This window comes from Hypanus sabinus, unplaced genomic scaffold, assembly GCF_030144855.1.
Source record: "Hypanus sabinus isolate sHypSab1 unplaced genomic scaffold, sHypSab1.hap1 scaffold_822, whole genome shotgun sequence".
In the NCBI taxonomy this organism is placed as follows: domain Eukaryota; kingdom Metazoa; phylum Chordata; class Chondrichthyes; order Myliobatiformes; family Dasyatidae; genus Hypanus; species Hypanus sabinus.
Genome location: NW_026781675.1, coordinates 116,485 through 140,845, shown reverse-complemented (window position 1 = coordinate 140,845; position 24,361 = coordinate 116,485). Strand labels below are relative to the sequence as shown.

General features: G+C 42.3%; 1 protein-coding gene across 2 annotated transcripts in view; it reads left to right on the top strand.

Annotated features, from left to right (window-relative positions):
* The window catches only part of LOC132390262 (26S proteasome non-ATPase regulatory subunit 11-like), a 159,736-nt gene that overhangs the window by 31,854 nt on the left and 103,521 nt on the right, over positions 1 to 24,361 (top strand). For both annotated transcript variants that reach the window (XM_059962872.1, XM_059962873.1), the window contains 2 exons: positions 13,455 to 13,579; positions 14,266 to 14,337. In XM_059962872.1, the coding sequence (XP_059818855.1) occupies positions 13,455 to 13,579; positions 14,266 to 14,337 (197 nt within the window). The remainder of the gene's footprint in view (positions 1 to 13,454; positions 13,580 to 14,265; positions 14,338 to 24,361) is intronic.

Below are 24,361 nucleotides of genomic sequence, written 5' to 3'. Positions count from 1 at the left end.
GCAACTGGGTTATAGGCATTGAGCATGTTTTTATGGTGCAGGAGGGAAAGAGAGTGAAGAAGGAGTGGTAGTGATAGGGGACTCAATAGTGAGGGGAACAGACAGGAGATTCTGTGGATGAGAAGGGACACCTGGGTCGTATATTGCATTCCAGGTGCCAGAGTTAAGAATGTCTCAAATCATGTCCAGATCAATTTGGAGAGGAAGGGGGAACTGGCAGATGTCTTGGAAGCGGAACGCAGCAGAAAAGAAATTATAGACTAACTAGCCTGATCTCTGTGGTTGGGAAGATGTTAGAGTCAATTGTTAAGGATGAGGTTATGGAATACTTGTTGACACATAACAAGATAGGACAAAGTCAGCGTTGTTTGCTTAAGGAAAATCCTGCCTGACAAACCTGTTGGAATTCTTTGAGGAGACTACACAGTCTAAAGTTGTACAAGGCATTGGTAAGGCCAAATTTGGAATATTGTGTGCAGTTCTGGTCACCGAATTATAGGAAAGACATCAATAAATTAGAGAGAGTGCAGAGACGATTTACTAGGATGTTACCTGGGTTTCAGCAATTAAGTTACAGAGAAAGGTTGAACAAGTTAGGTCTCTATTCATTGGAGCGTAGAAGGTTGAGGGGGGATTTGATCGAGGTATTTAAAATTTTGAGAGGGATAGATAGAGTTGATGTGAACAGGCTGTTTCCATTGAGAGTAGGGGAGATTCAAACTAGAGGACATGATTTGAGAGTTAGGGGGCAGAAGTTTAAGGGAAACACGAGGGGGTATTTCTTTACTCAAAGAGTGATAGCTGTGTGGAATGAGCTTCCTGTAGAAGTAGTAGAGGCCAGTTCAGTTGTGTCATTTAAGGTAAAATTGTATAGGTATATGGACAGGAAAGGAGTGGAGGGTTATGGGCTGAGTACGGGTAGGTGGGACTAGGTGAGATTAAGGGTTCGGCACGGACTAGGATGGCCAAGATGGCCTGTTTCCGTGCTGTGATTGTTATATGGTTATATGGTTACACAGAGGATAGATAAAGGGGATATAGTGGATGTTGTATATTTGGACTTTCAAAAGGCCTTTGACAAGTGCCACTCATGAGGCTGCTTATAAAATTAAGAGCCCATGGTATTACAGGAAAGTTACTGGCATGATTAGAGCATCAGCTGATTGGTGGGAAGCAGCGAATGGGAATACAGGTGGCCCCTGCTTTTTGACTTTTTGCTTTACAACAACTTGCTGTTATGAAAGACCTATTTTCACTAACCAAAGAGGATTTTCGCTTTTATGTCAAAAGATGCCTGCTTTATACGTGAGTTTACCCCGAGAAAGACTACCATGACCATGAAGTGCGGGCAGTTGTGTGCACATGCGTGTACATACCAAATTTTTTTCTCCAAATTGATTTTGGCTAGCTGTCTTCCCAAGTTTGATACGTGAAACTCTACCGAACCTACAATATTTCTACTTTATGTAGGGTGTATATTTATCATATCATTCCTGCTTTTACTATATACTATTGTTATTTTAGGTTTTATGTGTAATTTGCTTTAATTTGGTAGGTTATTTTTTGGGACTGGGAAAGGGTTAATGGTAATTTCTTCTTCGGTTTACGACATTTCGGAGTACAAATGGTTTCATTGGAACGCTGAACCTTAGGATGGTGGGGAAAACCTGTGAAGAGTTAACTTTAGGAGCCGAGAGGTAATGTTGCAGCTATATAGGACCCTGGTCAGACCCCACTTGGAGTACTGTGTGCTCAGTTCTGCTCACCTCACTACAGGAAGGATGTGGAAGCCATAGAAAGGGTGCAGAGGAGATTTACAAGGACGTTGCCTGGATTGGGGAGCGTGCCTTATGAGAATAGGTTGAGTGAACTCAGCCTTTTCTCCTCGGAGCGACGGTGGATGAGAGGTGACCTGATAGAAGTGTACAAGATGATGAGAGGCACTGATCGTGTGGATAGTCAGAGGCTTTTTCCCAGGGCTGAAATAGTTGCCACAAGAGGACACAGGTTTAAGGTGCTGGGGAGTAGGTACAGAGGAGATGTCAGGGGTAAGTTTTTTATGTAGGGAGGTGGTGACTGCTGGCAACGGTGGTGAAGGCAGATACGACGGGGTCTTCTAAGAAACTTTTAAATAGGTACATGGAGCTTAGTTAAAAAAGAGAGGGCTATAGGTAAGCCTAGTCATTTCTGAGTTGGGACATGTTTGGCAAAACTTTGTGGGCCGAAGGGCCTGTGCTGTGCTTTAGGTTTTCTGTGTTCTATGTTCTAAATATTGCTCAGCATTGAATAACTAAATTAGCACATCTGTTGATTATCACAGTTTCTTTCAGAAAAAACAGGCTGCTATTGTTTAACAAAGTGTTAACCCTTTTGAAAAGTGTTCATCTATTGTCATTCATGAAGACCTCTTTTGTAAACTTCTTTTGATCTACCTGATACAAAGACACCACATACTACGGTGAATAGAACTTTAACTCTTTATTAGCAATTTACCAAAGAGAACCTTCCTTAAGCACTCTCTGGTTTCAAAAGCAATTAGAGCTCTTTAATACACATGCAGTCCTACACTGGATACATGTGGGTTCAACCCCCTTGGTTTTCTGTACAAATGGTTATTGTTAACTTATCAACTATAAATTGTCCGTGTAACAGCTTAACTGCCCCTATGTCTGGAAACAGACAGGCACAGGCTTACCACTCAGAGCCTCTTGCCCTGGAAATACCTACTCCTTTTAATGCTTATCTTGCAAGTGCGATAGTAAGTACAAAGCAGGTATGTCTCTCACAGCAATTAATCAAGCAATGGTACGTTACTCTAAGCAAGAACTGAAGTTAAACACAGGTCGCATACCAAAGATCACGTCACCTGCTCAGCTTGTAAGCAAACAGTTGTGTTTCTGTACTTTTTTTCTACGCCTTAGCTGCTATGACCCTTACAAAATAGCCAGGGTCACAAGAGGCCTACGAGATGCTAACTTCTTAACATTACACCTCAACAGCATTAGTCACTTCGAGACTGGATGCAGTGTGTCTGAAGATGACTGGTCAGGCCAATTTGGGCATCGAATGTCCTGGCACATGTTGTGTGGGCATTGCAGTTGTTGTTCTGGTGGCTCTGGACTTGAGCAGCTCGCACTTATTTTGTGCTTCGTTAGTGCTTGACAGCCCTTGTGGATGAGGCTGCACCAGGCAGCGCGGTTTTGTGCCAGCGCTTCCCAGGTGGTCGTGTCTGTGTCAGGCGACTTCAGGGAGGCCTTTAGTGTGTCTTTGTAACATTTCTTCTGCCCTCCATGCAAGTGTCTTCTAGCAGAGAGTTCCCCAAAAAGGAGCTGCTTAGGTATGCACTCTTCCGGCATAGAGATGACATGACCTGCCGACCGGGTCTGTGCTCTCATCAGCAGTGTGTGGACTGATGGTGGACTTGCTCTAGAGAGAGCTTCAGTGTCTGGTACTTTGTCTTGTCATCTGATGCCTAATATTCTGCGAAGACAAGTCATGTGGAAATGGTTGAGCTGTTTTGCATGCCTTTGATACACAGTCCACGTTTCACAGGCATACAGGAGGGTATTGAGTACCACAGCTCTGTAGACCTTCTGTTTTGTTGCTGTGTTGATTCCTCAGTGTTCCCATACGGTGGCACGCAGTCTACAGAAAGCAAAGATTGCCTCTATCTACTAAACCCATCTGTGATCACTAAGCACTATTTGTAACAATGCACTCTAGGTAGTTGAATAAAATGAATTTGTAAACATTAAAAGGGGCCTCCAGGTTAAGGGAGTAACACATGGTGTCCCCTTTCCCACATTGTTCTTACGGCATATTAAACATACTTTTGCCCTCTATGTTGGTGCTTACTGCAATTTCGGATGCCACCATCTTTGCTGCAAACTGTTTACCCTTCCCTCCTTTCCGAGGTGGGTACTAGTATGAATATTATCAAGGCGGACTGGTAGAAATTGGGTAGGGACACAGACCTGTCCCGCAGGGGTGTACCAGAGGCCCATCACGGGACCCTCCTAACAGCCCATTTGTGATCATAGTCTGTGTTCCTCCTTGGGAGCGAACGACTTGCATGTCAGGCATACCCGTGCTGTCTGAGAGGGTAGGGGGTTTTGGTGGGGCCCTGGTGGGGCCATAATTTCGTCTCTGGGCTGTGACTTCGGCAACCTCTTCAGCCATGGTGCTACCGGTGGAGATTTTAACAATCTGACAGGTATGAGCGGAGCGTTTAATGATGGCCGATGTCTTTAGAAGCTGTAAGGCGGTGAGGAGATTCTGTACAAACGTAGCATTGCTAATGGATGTTCTGAGGAGGTGAGGAAACCCTGGCACTCCCAAAGCGCTCCGTAGACATGAGCTACCCCGAGGGTGTATCGAGAGTCACTGTAGATGTTTGCACGTTTGTTGGCAGCCAGGATGCAGGCACGTGTGAGGGCAAATAACTCAGCTTTTTGTGCTGACACGGCTGGTTGAAAGGCTGCCTGATCGAGCACCGTGTTATCTGTGGCCACAGCATAGCTTGAACATCTCCAACCTTGAGGGCCCGTGAAAGAACTTCCATCGACATACAAGGTTATGACGGGGTCCTGTAGGGGTTGGTCCGTGAGGTCCTCATGGGTTGTAGTGAGAAATTGATTTCACAGCACGCAATCGGGTTCAGAGTTGTCTGTAACCTGGAGTGGTTACATTAGGAAAGTGGATGGGTTTAAAGTGGAGCAGTGAGAAAATGTCAGCAGCGGGTTGGTCTGAGATGGTAAAAGGGTTAGTTCATTCTGCTGACATTCGATGGCAAGCCACATACGCAGCAATGGCTTTTGCACCTGCAGGATGTGGTAATTTAAAAATATACCCTGTCTAAAATGGCTTTGCAGGTGTAGGATGCCGTAATCTAAAATTAAATCCTGTCTACAAAGATGCAGAACTGAAGTGTGGGAAAGTTAGAAATGATTTAATGGTGCACATTGTCCCGGTGGTCTGAATTTTTTCCTTTTGTGAACAAATGGTCTGTGCCTCGAAAATACCACAGTTGTTAGGCATGTGATTGTGGGGGTAGCTGAAAAAGTTTTTCCTGAATACATGACAAAAAATGATATAAAAACTCAGTATCTCTGGGCTTTGCAGAGACCTCTAGAATGGGCTCCTGTGTGTGCCTAAGGAGGGCTCTCTCTCTAGTGGCAAGCTACTAAACAAAAAGTTATTGTTTTATTTTCCATAGTACTGTGTATTCTTGCATTGGGTAACAAGTGGCTATGAGAAGAAAGATTTAACAGCTCAATAAGGCTGTCTCATAGTGATTTTGTCGTGCTTGAAGAGCTGCTGTGTCCGTTCAGAGTGGGAAGAGAGCACATTTACGGGCTGATGTTGGGTAATATTAGAAGACACTGTTATCAGGGTATATGCTTCCTTTCTGAAACTTCACTCATAGGGGTTGCATCCGTTGGTATGTTCATTTGAACCCCGGGAGGTTAATGGTGGATTATGTGGGGTTTCTCTTGTGGGGAGCTACTTACAATGGGCAACATTTTCAAGAGTCAGTTAGCAATAGGATTGTTCCTGGAGAATGGCGTTACTGACCGGTTTGAAACTGGGCGTCTCTGCTGTCCCCAGGGGCGCCTTGCCTTCCATTGTCTTAGTCGGACACAGTTAAAACACAGTCCATGGGAGCTCGCTGGGGTGGCCCATTTCTTCACTCAGGGAGATAAGGTCATTGGGGTCGTCCCCTTATTGACATCACCTGGCTGGGCTCTGGGGCATATCGACCATCATAGGTGGGGTAAGGCCAATCAGGGAATTGATCCTAATCCCGGTTTCCCAGTTCAGACGTATGGTTACAATACTGGCCATTATCTGACCCCCGTCAGTGTCCCTCACCCTGTTGGACAAATTCATGCTTAACTGCAACTCCCTTTCAGGTGGGTCCAGACTCTGTGCTGGGATCCCAGTAGTAAACTACTGTAACCCCCTGGGTCGCCTCAGGCTCGCTCAGCTCGTTCTTGTCTAGGGGGAGCAGCCTTCAGCCCCGCCAAACTGGGTAATCAGCTGGTGTGGATGCTGTGTGATGTCCCCGCCTCGCCCAAAAACAGACAGTACACCATATGCGATTAAATGAGTACAATTTATAAAGGTTACTATAACTAAGTGATTAATAACGATATAACGATATATAACAACAGTATATATGAAGAGAAAAAAAATAAAGAAAAGGCGCCAAACTTATCAAAGTCCAAACCACTTTGTGCACAGCCGTTGGAGCTCAATTTCTGAAGTCTTCTGGCCACCATTCGATCCCCTCCGAACTCCTCGACTCGCAGCTCAGGACCCTCCGAACTCCTCGACTCTCCAAACAGCTCAGGACCCTGAGTGGTCAACCAAGCACATCTAGCTTCATCCCCCCCCCCCCCCCCCCTCGGAGAATCTCCCGGCCTCGGACCCCCCTTTGGGGTCCGATCCTCGCCCAGCTTAGAGTATTGCGTCCTCTCTCTCGACCCCTTCGCGCTGATCTGCCCAAAAGCCTGTCAACAAAAGCTTACAGACTCAGAAGAAAGAACATTAATCCCCATTTGGTTTACAAAGGAATACCATTCTCGTTATCAGTAAATTAGCATTCCTGCTAGTTAACAAAAAGAAGAAACCCTCTTTATACTCTCCCTCCACCAAATAAAAATCATGTCCTCATGACTACTAAATAACTCGCCACCTTTCCTGCCAACACACCGTAACCCAAGCACAAACAGTGACATCTCCTCCCCACACAGTAACCCTCACGCCCTGTTTTTCAGGCGCTACTTAGGCCAACTATCTAGGAGTTCCCTAACCCTTCTCCGTACCCCCTCACCTAAACCCTTCAGGCTCGGACACAACTGGGGATACCTTGGGCCCACTACCAACTCCTCTCTCAACCTCTCACTCATGCCCCACACTGCACACAGCTAACCCTCCCCGCTACACCTGACTCAATGGGAGAAGGGCCAAAGGTCTCTTCCTCAATCGAGGGAAAGTCAGCAAAAAGCAGCATGTACCACACATCCAGCACATCATCCATCGAATCTGTATTCTTCCTCATTCCTGTGATCGGAAGCTGCTGTTTGATCTTCTCCAAATGGAAACACGTGGCCTGCACTGCTCCCGCAGTCTCTTCAGCCTCCTGTTCAGTATTCACTGCATTTCTCTCCAGCTTTTTCTTCCTCATGACTTCTTCCAGATCAACTTTCAGGTTTTGCACTTCATTTGAACTGTCGATGGTCATCTTCAGGTTCCCTTCAAGCTTCCGCTTCTCTCTTCTGAGATTCGTCTGTAATTTCTTCACCTCCGCAAACTCCCCTCTCCGGGTTCTCAGTTTGCTATTACCCTCAGTCAGACAACTTTCTTCATTCTCTCCAACTTGTAAGTCTTCCGAATGGTTCCAGATCACTTTCTCCAGTCTCTCCGTCTTCATTTCAAACTTGATTCCGTAGAGACAGTCACTCACGAGCTGCGACCTTCGCCCCGAAAACACTTTAACTCGGTAGTTCTCAGCTGCTCCTGCAACGACCTCACTTCATATTCTCCTGAGGCAAATCCAAACACCAAGAGATCATCCACATACACCAAAACTCCAAACGCCTCCACATCCCCTATGGTCTTCCACCTGCCCAGCAGGAAGGTTGCAAGGGCTCCGGATATGCCCTGTGGCATCTTTTCGGACCGGAAGACTCCTAGGGAATTTATAATGGCCGTCTTCTCCTTGTCGGCCCCACTCATCGGTATCTGGCAACATCCACTCCTCAGATCCAGCACCTTAAACCACTTCACACCATTCAGACAGGCCATCGCCTCTCTGGCCCTCAGGGCCATATTCTGGTCACTGACAGTGCGCCTCTTCAACGCAATATAATCCACACACACGCTGCCTACATCTTCCACGGCTGTAGGGGCCAGTCGCCGCAACCTCTCTCTCTCCGAGGTGTCTTCAGCAGTCAACTCCCCTCCCTTGTGGTATTTCGCAGCATCCACGAAGAGGGTCTCACCCTCAGATACTTCCCCCAGGCCGTACCACCACTGGCTCTTGTTTGAATTCAGTACCAGCCCAATGCTGCTACACACGTCCGCACAAGCAGCTCGAAACTCTGAGTGCATCGACAATGCCTCCAAACAGCGCTCACCCGCCTCCTCCGGGCAGGCCCCCAAGCGCACCAGTAGGATATTGGTTCTGTCTAGAACAGAAACGCTGCCCGTCTCAACAGTGTCCGGACACATCAGCATTAACGATTCATGAACTTCAGTCTCCTCCACATTTGCCTCCAAGTACTCCATTTTCACTGACCAACAACCGTCGTCTGGATAATCACCGGCACTGGTACCCCGAATCTCCAGTGTCCTCAATGTCGTCAAGGGTAAGTGCTTCCAATAACGGTTATAAAACAAACTGTACAGCAACTTAACTGGCGCCCCAGTGCCGAGGATGGCTTTAACTTGACTTCCATCCATCCATAACAACACCTGTGCGCGTGGCCCCTCTCAGCCTTCCGGAATAGAGTCTGTTCCTTTCGGGAGTTCCTTGGTACATTGCTGGGAACGTGCTCCCCCAGAGACCACAAGCCGTTCCCCCGCTGGGCCTCCTCTAAGTTTCCCAACACCTCTCGAATCAACGGAACAACTGATCCCCTTGACAGATCCCCTTGGCACCTCAAGCAATTTATCTGCCCCCCTAGGCAAAAAGGGATACCCTAAAAACTTCCCACCAATCTCCTGCCACGGATATGATAAGCCCCCCAGCTGCGGCATTTGACTTCCAGTCGAACCACACGCATTTTCCCACACTTTCCCAGAACTGGCAGCGGTCACTTCGAGGTAATTGCGCCTGACAGTTCTAACAAAGTCACCAGCTCGCCTACTCAAACTTTCAACCCGTCCCTGTCGCTTTCCCTCAGCTAAGCACTGCCACTCACCCAACAACTGAGGGGTCCGCTCCGCCCATGTCTCCGCCCCTTTAGGGCTGGACATTATTCCAACAACCGGGCGGAGCTCACCACTGCTGAAACATCCCAACCTGTCACTCCTCAATCTCCAAACAGTACGGACAGCCCATGGTCCCACCGCCATTTCGTCAGCACTAGTCGGAACTCGAACAACGACCTCCAGGCTAGCAACAGCAGCCACCCCACCCAACACACACGCAGCGATAACCAGCAATCGCACACCCACAAAGGCACACCAACTCTTCGCCGCAGACACAATTTAAATAGGGTGATCACACAGCTTCCACAGAAATCAACCCCGGACGAGCACCCCACAATGTAACCCCCTTGGTCGCCTCAGGCTCGCTCAGCTCGTTCTTGTCTAGGGGGAGCAGCCTTCAGCCCTGCCAAACTGGGTAATCAGCTGGTGTGGATGCTGTGTGATGTCCCCACCTCGCCCAAAAACAGACAGTACACCATATGCGATTAAATGAGTACAATTTATAAAGGTTACTATAACTAAGTGATTAATAACGATATAACGATATATAACAACAGTATATATGAAGAGAAAAAAAATAAAGAAAAGGCGCCAAACTTATCAAAGTCCAAACCACTTCGTGCACAACTGTTGGAGGTCAATTTCTGAAGTCTTCTGGCCACCATTCAATCCCCTCGACTCGCAGCTCAGGACCCTCCGAACTCCTCGACTCTCCAGACAGCTCAGGACCCTCTGTGTGGTCAACCAAGCACATCTAGCTTCATTCCCCCCCCCCTCCTCGGAGAATCTCCCGGCCTCGGACCCCCCTTTGGGGTCCGATCCTCGCCCAGCTTAGAGCATTGTGTCCTCTCTCTCGACCCCATCGCGCCGATCTGCCCAAAAGCCCGTCAACAAAAGCTTACAGACTCAGAAGAAAGAACATTAATCCCAATTTGGTTTACAAAGGAATACCATTCTCGTTATCAGTAAATTAGCATTCCTGCTAGTTAACCAAAAGAAGAAACCCTCTTTACACTACTTTGCATTGCATTCCATTGCATTCGATTACGGTCATTATCTGGCCAGTCCATATTGTTGGTTTTAATCATCGTGGCTAACTTGAAGGGGGGACATTGGAGCAGCAGCGTATAAACTGGGGGGAAGTATTCCCATTATTGAAGATCTGGTCTCCTGCATAAGTCTTGTAGCAAGATAGAGAATGCTCCCAGTAATCCGACCCTGATTCCCCGGCTTTCGGTTTACATTCTAGTGCTATAGTGGTGTTAATAGGCTGCTGGAGTGCTTTTACCGAGCCCTCGATTATCAGATTAGTCTGATCCTCATCGTGTGGTTGATAATCCTGGAGAGTTATAGAGTTATCCTGGAGTTTATCTGTTCTTGAGTATCACCTCACAGGATGGTTGGATAGAGGGGAGCTATCCTCCCCCTCCCCCTTTGTTTCACCCCAGAGAATTTTCAGATCCCATGGCTAGTAATGGCTCCTGATACGAAGGTGAGGCTCTTGTCACTAGCCAGTCCTCATCGTGATCACTGTCATCAAACAGGGTCGGTAAGCCAGACATGCTCCCGGGATCCTGTATTTCATTCCCTATTTGTCCACCGGGTTTTATTCCTTGATCAAGGTTTTGCATTTATTATGACTGATCTTCTTCCAGATCATTTTTCAGCTTGTTTTGAACTTCTTACATCCCATGTCCCTCCCCATTGCCACACTTCATCCCCCAGTTTCTTATGTAAAATACCACTTAAAACTCGTAAATCTCTCTTTATCATGAATAGTATCACCTGCTTGTAAGAAACACGTGCTTCTATACTTTTTGCAAAGTCTTAGTCACTATGACCCTTACAAAATAGCCAGTTACAGGAGGCTTATGAGATGCTAACTCCTTAACATCTCAGAAGAAGAGAAACCCTGTGTTTCTTAAAGAATGTGGGCATCTCAGATTGTCCTGGAAAAAAATACTTGGATTCGGAGGGAGAGTGCCTTAGAGAAATCCTTTATTTATCACATGATACCATGGGGAGCCCAAGCACCTAAAAGTGGGATCTCGGAACTACGCTTAACAATAAAGTACACTCTCATTTATACCTCAAGTGTATGTGACAAAAAGCACCTAGCCATAAGGAGGACTATAATTGTACAGAATAATGAAGTTAAACAGTATGTCCTTGAACAGTTACAGTTATACATCGCTTTAAGTGTCAGTTCCAGGCAAGTATATCAGGCTTGCTCTATTGCAGACATGGGACAATTCACAGAACAAAGAAGCACAGACATAACTATTCTCATCTACAGAGCACATTTCAATCACAAAGTGTATCTAAATCACAGATAATTGACTTGAATTCACACTCTTCATTTTTGAAAAAACATCATTAACCCCTTAACATCCATCACAAGGTCTTAGTATTTTTCTTCCACACAGATGTACTGGAATAAAAACTCTTACCCTGAGAACAGATGTGGCAGAGATAGGAGCTGAGAAAAGGAATAACAGTTTTATGTTTGATAGGGTAGGAAGAGGTATTGTAACGTTCTCCTTCGCGTGTACTAATAACGCCGAATTCAACGTCGAGATAAACCACAGTCAATGAGACCGAATCTCAGTAAGAATAACTATTTACTGTTCACTCTTCACATTAACATATGGTGAAAACTGTTGATAAAACAATACAAGATTGATACAGTATTTGTTCCTTCCTTAATATCACATTTCAATTGTAAATACTTGCAAAGGTGACTATAACTGCATTACACTAAGGTGCAGTATACAGGCAGAGTTTACCTGCTCCATTGACTACTTTAAATACACTTCAATGCAAACTATCCGCAACTCTTTAACTAACGAAAGCATAAACATTATCGGCCGTCGTTACTTCTAACAGGATCGGCATTAACATCTTAGTTCAATATATCGATTATCTATTAACTTACAGCGTTGCTCTCACTGTGATTTCTCATGCCTGCAAAACAACTTCTGCTCAGGTGTGCCTCGTGGTGAGCCCCCACCCTCGTGTTAATTTCAAACCGGTACTTTCCCACAAGACGCGGCGAAACCGGATGTGACGTCATCACATGCCGATATATTTTACATGCAATGAATATACTTTAAACACTTCTAATTCTAACTAGAAAATACTATCGAATGAATTACTAAGCGAAAATATTATAAACTAAATAAATGTCGTAAAGACAGCACAGGTATGGTTAAGATAAAACTTATCTCTCCTCTTTTAATCTCTGTTTCTATCTCTGATGTCAAATTGTTGATAACTTTTCAGTTTCAAATTTATTTATTACATGCACATTGAAACATAGTGTTAATGAGCAACATAGTTACAGATCTGCTGTGGGCAGCCCACATGTATTGCCATATGTACCATAAGTACCGTAAGTGTGGCCAAGTGCACCAACATAGAATGTCCACAGTGCTTTGTATAAAAACACAGAAAACAATAAAATGGAATTCAAGAAGCAACAAAACATCAGCAGACTTCCCTTTCTTCCTCCCACCCATACACATGGATAACCCTTCAGGATTACTCTCCATCCTTTTGTGCTTTTGTGCGCAGTCTTTTGTGCTTCTGCACTTCTGATTGGAAGGATTAAATATTCTGGATCTATGTGCTCTAGAATTCAAAACACTTTAGTACATGTGCATAACTTTATTCTTCTCTGTAGTGTGCTTTTCTTTAACTGCAGTAAATTTGTATGAATCTTTGGAATAAGGCAGTCTTGCACAGTCCTGCAGTGGGTTCATGTCTGCTGCAAAGATTCAGTGAGCCATTTTCTTTGCTTTTAATGTGCACAATTGATGTATTTATTTTGTTGATTGTAGTTGTGGAATTACAGTTAATTACCAATCTTAAAACTACTTGCAGTGTCTTGAAAGCTACCATCCAAACCAGTAAATTACCTACTTATTAATGACCTATCCTAGCTGTACTGCATTTTTAATCACGTTTAATATGTATTTTCTGTCATATGTCTACAACTCCTGAGCATATAAATCCTACTGTTTGATGTCTTGCGCTACCAAAATGAAACTGCACAACTTCCAAAAAGCTCGATTGCTGTCAGTTCTTAGCTTTTTGAACATATCACTTGCCTTCCCATGTTTTCTTGTCTAAGTTTTTAACCATGCCTTCGAATTCAATTTTATTTGTTGAATCCTGGAGCTAGTTACATATCATAATAACTAATTTGTTTCATTCTTCCTCTCTGACAGCAGTAATTGAAATTTTAACCTGTGATAATTAGGTGATCTAAGATAAGGAGGTGCATAACCCTGTCAAAATGTTCCTGTGAAAGTGATCATCAGTTGTAGTTACGTAGGGGTGGGGAGAGGAATTCAGCTTGAATAAGCTTTGATTTCATGAAGATTTGGAAACATTAACATTGAAAAGGTACTAACCTTATATCTAGCAAAAACGCAGTAATCTCATGCTAAATTAATTCATGATTTTCTATTTCTATATACATTCTTCTAATTATCTGAAATTTGTTTCCTCTAAAGAACTGGGGGGACTGCTGAAATATGTCAGGCCATTCCTGAATTCAATTAGTAAGGCTAAGGCTGCTCGGTTGGTTCGGTCTCTGCTCGACATGTTTCTGGATATGGAGGAAGCAACTGGTCAGGAGGTAAGAGCTAACTTATTTGGAATATAGCTAACTAAGGCAATTGACACAGAATGCTGGAGGAACTCAGCAAGTCGGACAACATCTAAGGAAGTGAGTAAACAGTCGATGTTTTGGGTCAAGACCCTTCATCTGGGCTGGAAAAGAAGGGGAAAAGCCAGAAAAAAAAGTAGGGTAGTGGGGGTGGGAGTGAAGGATTATAAGCTAGAAGTTAGGTGGATGCAAAAGGGGAATGAAATACGAAACTAGGAAGTGATAGGTCATAGTTTAACTGATGTTGTAATTTATTTACAAAAGTGCAATTTTGATTTGGTTAAATTGAATTCCCTAGTGTCCTAATTAGTGCAGGATTAATGTCATGATCAAGACATTGGCATCTCATACATAAACTTACTGTATCTTGGACTTTCTTAGATGGGAATAAAGTTGGTGGCAGGAACCATTATCAGCATTTCAGCTGATAATAGCTTGTAACCTATCCAAAATTTGGCTCTGAAATACCTTATCAAAACCTGCAAAAAGTGTAATTTTAATTATGATATTGGTAGATTTTTTTTATTGTTGCTGTTAAATATGTTGTCCCCATGTATTAATTACCACTTTTTATTTGGCTGTTGTGGCTTTTGCATATTAATTTCATGTAAATTATTTAATATGTTCTTTTGTACATGCCAATCATGATTTTACAGGTAGACTTGTGCTTAGAATGCATTGAGTGGGCGAAATCTGAGAAAAGATTATTTCTTCGCCAGGCTTTGGAGGTAGGTTTTCCAGTTAACTATTGTCTTCATACCTGGAGTAAAGTAGAAAAACATTTAGCTCATCTACATTCCATGTGCATACCTGAGGTGTTCTGATTTCCTCTGGTAGAGAAGGAAATGTAATTAATGTGGTCATAATTTTTTGTCCTCCATTTCTGTATAGCGGAGATTTCCGTGGTCATGACAGCTAACTGCTATTTTAAACAGGAAGCTCATTGCGAGGAATAAAATTTTCTTGACAGATTTATTTTTCATTGGTCACTTTCATTGCAGAACTTGCTTTAGATTAGTGAAAATATTCTTTATGAAGCGACTTGTTGCTAAAAATAAGCTGAATTTTTTAACAAACTGGTCAAAGTGAATATTTGAAATTGTAACCAGAATTCTTAGGTTAGGTTCCAAATATAGATCATATTTATTTATTAAATGGAATCACCTCAAAAGAGGGTACTAAGTGAATTGACATTAATTTCAATTAATCATTGTTATAGGATTGGTTGTAAAACTTAAAATTGCCATATTAGGCATTTTTTTAAAGCTCCATGATTTGTGGAGTGATAATTTGGAGCTGTATTCCGGGATGAGTGGTAGAACAATAAAAGACTATAAAGAGTGGACTGTCTATTGGAGAAATTGCATTATGGGTGAATTTGAAAAGTGAACAATTATGACTCAATTTGGAACAGATTTGAAATTGAGCCTTCTGATTCAAACTATGCTTATTTTTTTGAGTTGAGAGCATAAAGAAACTGCAGAGGTCAATTTCTTCAATCTAAAGACGTCAACATACTTTCAGAAGTAAACTCAACTCTTCTGAATAATGAGGACATTTCTCATTAGTGTTTAGACTGCATTAAACCAAGATTTTTAAATGAATTATTAATGCACCTATGCTGTTGTTCCTATAAAAGATTTAAAAAAATTTTGATGGCCTCAGCAGTGAGAATATATAGATCTGTACAGCAGAAATTGGAAGCTAGTTGATATGGGAGGGTTTATGACCATTGATTTTAGAAAATTGACGTGACATAGTGATTTGTAATCTCTCAGTGGCTACCCATTTTAATTCTATTTACCATTCCCATTCCGATATGCCAATCCATGGCCTCATCTACTATCACAATGAGGCCATACTCAGGTTTGAAGAACAATATCTTACATTCCATCTGGGTAGCCACCAACCTGGTGACATAAACATTGATTTCCTGAACATTAGTGAAGCACCCTGACCCATCTCCCTTTACCTTTCTCCATCTGTTTTTCCTCTCTCAGTTTACCTCCTTGCCCGTCCATCACCTCCCTCTGGTACTCCTCTCCTTTTTCTTTTTTCCATGGCTTTCTGTCCACTTCTGTCTGTCTCCATCTTCTCCAGTCTAATATCACTAATCAATTTCCAGTATTTACTTCATCCCTACTCCTCCTCCCGTTTCACCTATCACCTTGTGTTCCTCCCTCACCTCCTTCACCTTTTAAATCTGTTCCTCCTCTTCTTTTTCTGCTGCTAATTGGGCTCACACCAAAATCTCATCTGTACTTTTTTCCTCAGTTGGTGCCTGCTCTTCTGAGTTCCTCCAACATTAATCTGTAATTGTTCTCTTTTCAAAAGGTTGTAGCCTACTGAGTTAATGATGGCAATATAGATTCATGATTTTCTTTCTCACTGTCTTCTCAAATTAGAACAATTTAATTTGCATCTGATTGTTTTCATCTTGTGCTCTCAAATTCTTGATATTTATTGCTTATTTGTATATATTGTTCTTTTTGAATTTACACAATTTGTTGTTTTCTGCACAATATTCTATAGATTTCTTATGCTCACAAGAAAATGAATCTCAGGGCTCTATATGGTGACACACACACACTTTGATAACAAAATTTATTTTGAACTTTGATATTTAAATTAGATGTAGCTTTCTATGAGATTTAATTCAGCAAAGGCTCAGGGAGTCCATTTGCATCCCTGTCATGAATTTAATATTTTTAATTAATTGCCTAAATTACCATCATGCAGATTTTGGGATTCCATTGCAGAGTTTCAGATTTTCAAGCATTTAGGTTTGATTAGTGAACTGATGATTGGTGTCAATGTGCTGCTAATTCTTTAAGATAATGGGTTAATAGAAAATTTACTGGGCTTACTTGCAATGATGTATTCCATCATTTTGTTTGTCTCTATGTTAAGTACAGTGGATTGCAGCACACAAGACCAGAACAATTTGACCCTATTAAGCAGCTGCCTTAATTAGATGAAATTTCATGGGAATAGTTAAAAAGGTATAAAAAACACAAACTGTAACAAATTATATATTTAAATAAAAAAGCAGAATTAATTAGAACTCTGCCAAATCTATTATTACCTAATGACTTCTTTGGGATGAACAAATTCTACGTCTTCCACATTATTCCCAGAAACTGCTTCCATCTGTTGTCATTCCAGCTAGTGTAATTTCCAGTCAATTTTGGCCAGATTTTCTCTTAAGACTTTGTAGTTTCTTTTACTTCAGTATAATACCCAATACATCAGATCTTATCTTCTCCTTGTCAAACTGCAAAGTTAGTTCTCTATATTTGCTTGGGAGATGGCTACAGAGTTTATAGAAGCTGCATCAACTTCATGAACCCTGTACAAGTTACAGAGAGGAGCTATTTGCTACTCTGAGGCAAATCAGACAGAAAACCCCCCAGGCTCTGACAAGGTGTTCCCTTGGACTCTATGAGAAGCATGTGCAGAAATTGCTGGGGCCCTAGCAGAGGTATTGAAAGCATCCCTAATGACAGGAGAGGTGCCAGAGGATTGGAGTATATAGCCAGTGTTCCACTGTTTAAAAAAGGCTCTAAACAGAAACTAGGAAATTATAGGCCAGTAAGCCTGACATCAGGTTTGGGGAAGTAATTGGAACGTATTTTAACGGACTGGACATATGAATATTTGTGAAATGGACCAGAATTCTTAGGAGCAGTGATCATAATATGATAAGAGACATAGGGGGACAGCACAGAAGTAGTTCCTTTGGCCTATTTAAGCCTTGACTATTCTCAAAAACTTGCACTGGGACTATCCCACTGAAATAGCTCCTTCCCCAGTTTGCATGTCAGTGTGCTATGAATTCAAAATCACTTCTCCAGATCAAACTTTGAACCACACATTTAATTCCCTGATCTTTTAACCCTTTAATAATTTGCACATGGCTCATGTAACAATCCAGAGATGATTAACTTTCTGGTTCTGCGCTTTAATGCCTATCTGTTCAAATTCCTCCAGTAGAACCTCTTCCTTTGTTCTTCCTGCATATTTGGTATATAATGGATCATGACCAAGGGATCCTTCCCCTGGCTTTACAAACTCTTCTGCAGGTTCGATGACATCTCATGACAACAGGCAGACAGTATAGTCCTCAACATTCTTGATCCTTGTGATACAGAATCATGTTTATTCACCTGACTAAACTATCCAAGTTAAAACATGCTCTTCTCTCCACCTTCTTTTAAAGCAGGGTTGTCAAACTCATTTTAGCTCATAGGCCAGATTGGACAAAATGCGACTTCATGTGGGCCGGTTCAGTTGTGCACGTGGGAATGCACATGCACGTGCTCCCACAGCTGTTGTTGCCTTCGTTTTTTCAACCTGCTGTTAGGTGTCTAAGTCTCTGTTATAACTACAAGGTGTTTTACTTTACGAATTTTGTTTCTTATGAAGAAGATTGCTTAGCAAGCATTTTTATGATTGGTATTAACTTACAGTCATAGGCTACAAGAAAGTTGTGATGAGAGAGAGAAAAAACGATGCTATTTCGGCTAAGATTGTTTTGGGAGCCACACTCTTTCCATTAATAAACCATTTGAAATTGAACATTAGCAGACACAAATGTAGACCTAACGAAACAAATTGTAAATGTAGGCTACACAACTGCACCTAATTTTTTTTCCAGCAATCGAACTCAGACAGTGAACACAATTAGCCTCTAATTTTTATTGAAGTGATCACGTTTACAATAATAGTATAGTCAGAAAATGAATGAATCACAATATTATGACACTCAATATTTTGCTATGCATTTTGCTTACATGTCTCAGTGCATTGAACAGTGTCACTCATTTTTCACTTGCTGCTTCCAGACACCTGACATCTCTTGGCTTTAACCAGCCTGTCAACATAAGGGACCAGTTTCTGGGCAGTCGTGATTTTCATAATGTCACTTAGATTTCTGTGTGTCAGCTGCGAGCGCAGTTTGGATTTGTTAATGTTCATTGTGGAGAACGCCTGCTCACAGAGATATGTTATCTCGAACATACAAAGGATCTCTGAGGCAAAGTCTGTCACCCAGGAACAGAATGAGTCCAGACCTACAGTCTCAAATTTATATTTCAAAGCCAAGTTACACTGAATTTCAGTTAGTTCCATTTGGAGTTCCTCCGGCACATCTGATGCTGTGGTGATGGCAAATGGTGAGCAAAATAGTGAGAATTCTTTCTTGACCTGAGTAAAGACTTGGAAATGATTCTGAAACTCACTTTTCAGCCATGGTATTTTGTCCTTGTACCTGTCCATGTTGTCATTATTCCCATGAGCGACACACATAGACTGCAAAGAGGGGAAATGAGCTGGGTTGCTCTGGGATAGTTGCATCTCCCACAGGCCTAATTTAATTTGAAAGGCACGAATGCTGTCATAGTATTCCTTAATAAATTTGATCCGGCCTTGCATGTTAACATTAAGCACAGTGCTCTGTTATATCCACCAAAAATGCGAGATCATGAAGCCAGTCTGGGTTATCCAACTCTGCCACTGGCTTCCCTTTCTCGTTCATGATAGTCCAATTCCTGCACATAATTGAAAAAAAATGTTTGAGCAGAACCCCTCTGCTCAACCAGCTGACTTCAATGTGGTAGGGTAGGCCATGTCCAATATTACTTTCAGACAAAAGAGAGTCAAATTGCTGGTGGTTGAGTTCCTTAGCTCTAATAAAATTAACCGTTTTGATTACTACATCCATGACATTGTCCATTTTCAGACTCCTGCTACGTAATGCCTCTTGGTGTATAATACAATGAAAATTCCAGAATTCCTGCTCTGGATTCTCTGTCTGAACTTTCTCTCTGAGTTTCACAACAACGCCTGCCCTTTTCCTGACCGTGGGTGGTGCGCCATCTGTTGCCACGCTGACAGCGTGACTCCAGTCAACCCCCAGTCTGTCCAAGGCCTCAGTGAGGCTGGAGAAAATGTCGTTCACCACTGTGGTGTTTGTCATGGGCATCATCGCCACAAACTCCTTGATGACGGTCAAAGATGCATCAACACTATGAATAAGTATTCCCAATTGAGCTACATCTCATCAATTGCAATAGAGAACGCAATAATTGACTTCACTTTGTCTTTTAGTTGACTGTTCAAATCTCCTGCAAGGTTCCCGATTCTCTCTGCCATTGTATTTCTTGACAAGCTGATATTACCAAAAGCCTGTCTCTTCTCAGGGCATACCAGCTCAGCCACCGTCAGCATGCATGCTTTGATGAATTCCCCCTCTGAATATGGCTTCAACGTAGCACCTATTTTGTTGGCAATGATATAGCTGGCCTTGACAGTGATTGCTGTTTTTTCAGAGCTGCTTCAAGCTCATTTACCTTTTGCGTTCTGAGCCGTACTTGTTATATTTTTCTCCGTGTGTGGTTTGATATTGTGCTCTTTTGCCACAGCCACTTGTTGCGAGCATATCAGACACACTGGTTTGCCGTTGACCTCACAGAAGGAAAAACGATCTTTACAGTTGTTGAATATCTGACCTTTGATGTCAACATTTCTTTTCTTGGAAGGCATTTTGAACCACAGCAGCAAACAGTCTACAGGTGTTACAGGTCTACAGGTGTTACTGACCCGAGGACTCTGTGCGTCTATACTGTGTCTGACTACATAAGTGGGGCCCTGGTGGTCTTCAGTACAGGGTGGTAGGTGCTTATGCACAGCGGGTGATTAACTGCCCCTTTTGTATGGCTGTCATACTGATACATAATAAATGGTCATGAATATACTTTTTTTCTCCCAAATCATCCCACGGGCCAGATTGGACCCCTTTGCAGGCCTGGTAGTTTGACACCACTGTTTTAAAGGGTTCCTTGAACCACAATTTCACAATTCATTTGCATATCTTTCTTCCAGTGTCATCCTCTCAGGGAGGATCAATCTTCTTTTTCTTGGGCAAGCTCAAGGTCTGAGGCTGCTCCAGCATTATGTCTGGGATATACCCTACACCCTTGTAGCTGCACCCTCTTGTACCTGGTCATAGACAGATTTAACTAACTAATGCCTTCTGAAACCCAGTCTCCAGGAATATCTTTCCTTCCTTAATGTACTGCAGTGTTTGAAATTCAACCGTTGAGCCCAAGATCCACAAAAAGTCAACACATGTTGCAGATGTGGTCACTAGAACAACAATCGGATCCACCAGCTCCCACATTTTATAGCTACAACACGTCATCTGATGTAAATTTGTATTTTATTTGTTGCATTTGGTATTTTTTTAGTTATATATACACTGTATATAAAAGGAAATCATTATAAAAATACCATTTTAATTATAATAATTTAAAAAAATTTATATATATATCCGTGGACGATATGTATATGTATACACATCTTTAATGTATCTATATAACTAGGTAGTTCTTTTACACCTCGGGATTTTTTTAATGTCAATTTTATTTTAGATGTTTAGTTTTTGACCTTGGCATTAGTGTGTCAGCAAATTCTGAATTTTCAAAAATTCATTTTCCATTGTTACGTGGAACCAGCAATAATAGATGTGGAATGGAGTCAGGATATTATCAGAAAGCAGCAGAATTTATTAACACTAGCAGAAACTTGAAAAATTAAACAAGTGACTAACTGAAAATGATGTTATAGCTATAGCTCCCAAACAGTTAAACATAGAAGCAGTTCCTAACGGAGTCTTACTGGAGCACAGTCTCAGAATGTCAGTTAAGAAAGTTTCAAGGGATTCATGGGGGAATTGAAAGGAGAGACTTTTAATTTCGAAGTGTAGTGAAGTGTTGATCTTGAAGACGGAGATTCAAAATACAGTGAAGAAGCGAGTCCTGCAGAGATACGCCAAAACGGCCACTGTACCTTTCTGAAGGCGATTCGGCAGACACACACAGTACCTCGCGAACGCGATCTCACCAAGCGGCCACCGTATCTTTACAGTGGAAGCAAGTTCACGATGCGCTGTGTTTTGAAGAGTCCACAAAAATTGCGAATTTCACCACGTAACTGGCAGGAGAAGTCCCTCTTCCAGGACTGGTCATTACATACCTGAGATTTTGCAGGGGTCAACAAAGTGGGTGCCAAAAATCCAGGTTGGATTACGAAACGTCACTCACCTCTGAAATGCACAGCGTTAATGACTGCCCACTCCCTTTGGGTTTGAACAAAGCTTGCACTCTTCACTTTAACTAACGACTCCAAACACGACTCGCCACCAAAGTGGGTCTCCCAAAGTGTGTCTTGCTGGAGCAATCCCGCTGCTTCTTTTATACTCTTGGGGTAGGACCACGCATGACACTTACAGAAACAAAGTCACAGATTTCTGGTTCACATACCATCCCAGGTGTTGAAACTGGTGTCATTACACCTCCCCCCAAAGAGAGAAAATTTTGATCTATCAAGAGCATGACACAACATACAAATGTACAAAATCTATGAAATGTACCATACATATATGGTTATCATACAGCACTCTACAAACTAATATATTACAGGTCTGAACACAAATATCAAATTTCATCCCATTAAATAAAAAAGATCCATTGCAAATTCAACATCTGGTCAAACAGTAGGCAATTACATTACCTTTAATATGAGTTGTTAAAAGATCATATTCCTGTAAAATTAGACTCCAGTTCAGTAATCTATTTTTGTTTTTTACTTTACTCAAAAATACTAAAGGGTTATGATTGGTGTAAACCACAAGTGGTTTCTGAGTTGTGCCAACATACACTTCAAAATGTTGCAGAGCCAAAATAAGGGATCATAATTCCTTCTCTATGCTTGAATAACTTCTTTGGTGTCCATTAAATTTCTTAGAAAAGTAAGCCACAGGATGGTCATCATTATCACAGTTATACCTTTGGAGTAATGTTGCTCCTTCAGCCTTGTCACTGGCACCCACAGCTAAAGAAAAGGACTTTACAAAGTCAGGTGACCTGAGCACAGGTTGGTGACATAAGGTAGTTCTCAATTTATCAAAGGCCTCCTGATGAGGCTTTTTCCAAACAAATTTTTTGCCTTTCCTTACGAGGTTAGTCAGTGGGAGGGCAGTCTCAGCAAAGTTCTTGCAGAAGTTACTATCTTATTCTACCATTCCCAAGAATCTTCTGAGAGCCTTTTTACCGGTTGGAGTGGGAACCTCCGAAATGGCCTGAACTTTTGCTTGAACAGGAGCCAACCTGCCTTGACCTACAACGTAACCCAGATAGGTCACAGTAGCACGGCCAAATTCACTCTTAGCTCGGTTAATGGTAAGGTTGGCTTTTGAGAGCTCTCAGAAACAACTTTTCCACTGCTAAGATGTGTATTTCCCAAGCCTCATTCCTTGTGACTAAATCATCGATATAGGCATCTGTATGTTTTAAACCTTTAATTACTGAATTAATCATTCTTTGGAAGGTTCCTGGAGCATTCTTCATTCCAACATTGTATTCATATAACCCAGATAGCATTACAAATGCAGAGATTTCTCTCCCCTTATCAGTGGCACACATCAATACCCCTTTAACAAATTGATATTTGTGAGGAACCTAGCTTTTCCCTCCTTGTCCACGCAATCATCCTCCCTAGGGATTGGATATGCTTCAGTTTTTGTTACAGCATTTACCTTCCAGTAATCTATACAAAACTGAATACTACCATCTGGTTTAGGGACCATGACACACAAGGTCTTCAGAAAGTATCTGGCCAGTATGGATTGGGTTAGGTTGTCTTCTGACAAAAGTGAGTCCTTTAGAAGGCTTCCCAAAAGTGAAAAACTGGGAAAAACTGTTCCTGTGTTCATTTTAGAATAAAAGGTATGGCTAACAAGTTCAGAGAACCTTAGTTTTTGAGAAATGTTGAAACCCTGGTTAGAAGAAGAATGAGGTATGTAAATGAGGCTAGACAGCAAAGAACAAATTAGGTGTTTGAGGAGTAGGTAGCTAGGATGTTAGTCTTGATAGACCATGGATTTGCACTTCGGAAAGTTTCCAGGGCGCAAGCCAGGGCACTTTTTTTTAATGGAAGTCTGACTGTTGCCCAAGCTGCAAATCTCCCCTCTCCATGCCACCAGTGTTGTCCAAGAAAAGGGCATTAGGACCCATACAGCTGCCGGTGTCGTCACAGAGCAATGTGTGGTTAAGTACCTTGCTCAAGAACACACACGCAGCCTGAGCCAAGGCTCTAACTAGTGACCTTCATATAACTAGACAAATGCCTTAGCCACTTGGCCACACGCCAAGATGCCAAGAGAGGAATATAAGAAAAACAAGAGAATGCTAAGAAGGAAATCAGGAGGGCTAAAAGAAGATACAGTTTGTTTGTCAGGCAAGGTGAAGGACATCCCAAGAACTTATGCAAATTTATTAAGAACAAAAGTATAGAAAGGGTCAAAATTGTGTGGAACCAAAAGAGATGTGTGAGATCTTAAATGTAAATTTTTGCTTCTGTATTTACTCAGGAGAAGGACATGATCTATAAAAATGAGGCAAAATGGCAGAGTTCGTTGTCTGATAAGATAGAGAATGATGTGCTTCAAAGTTTGAAGTTCTTCTTCCCTTGAGGAAAATTAATGTGGATAAATCCCAGGACCTGATTAGGTGTTCTCTTGACCTTGTGGGAGGCGAGTGCAGAAGTTGCAGGGGCAGTGGCACAGTTATTTCAAATGCCCAGGACAATAATGTAGTTTCAGAGGACTGGAGAATACTTCAAGAAACTGTACTGTTCTTCAAGAAAAGCTCTAAGAATAAGTGCTGCTGATATATGGTCTAGTTCAAACTATAT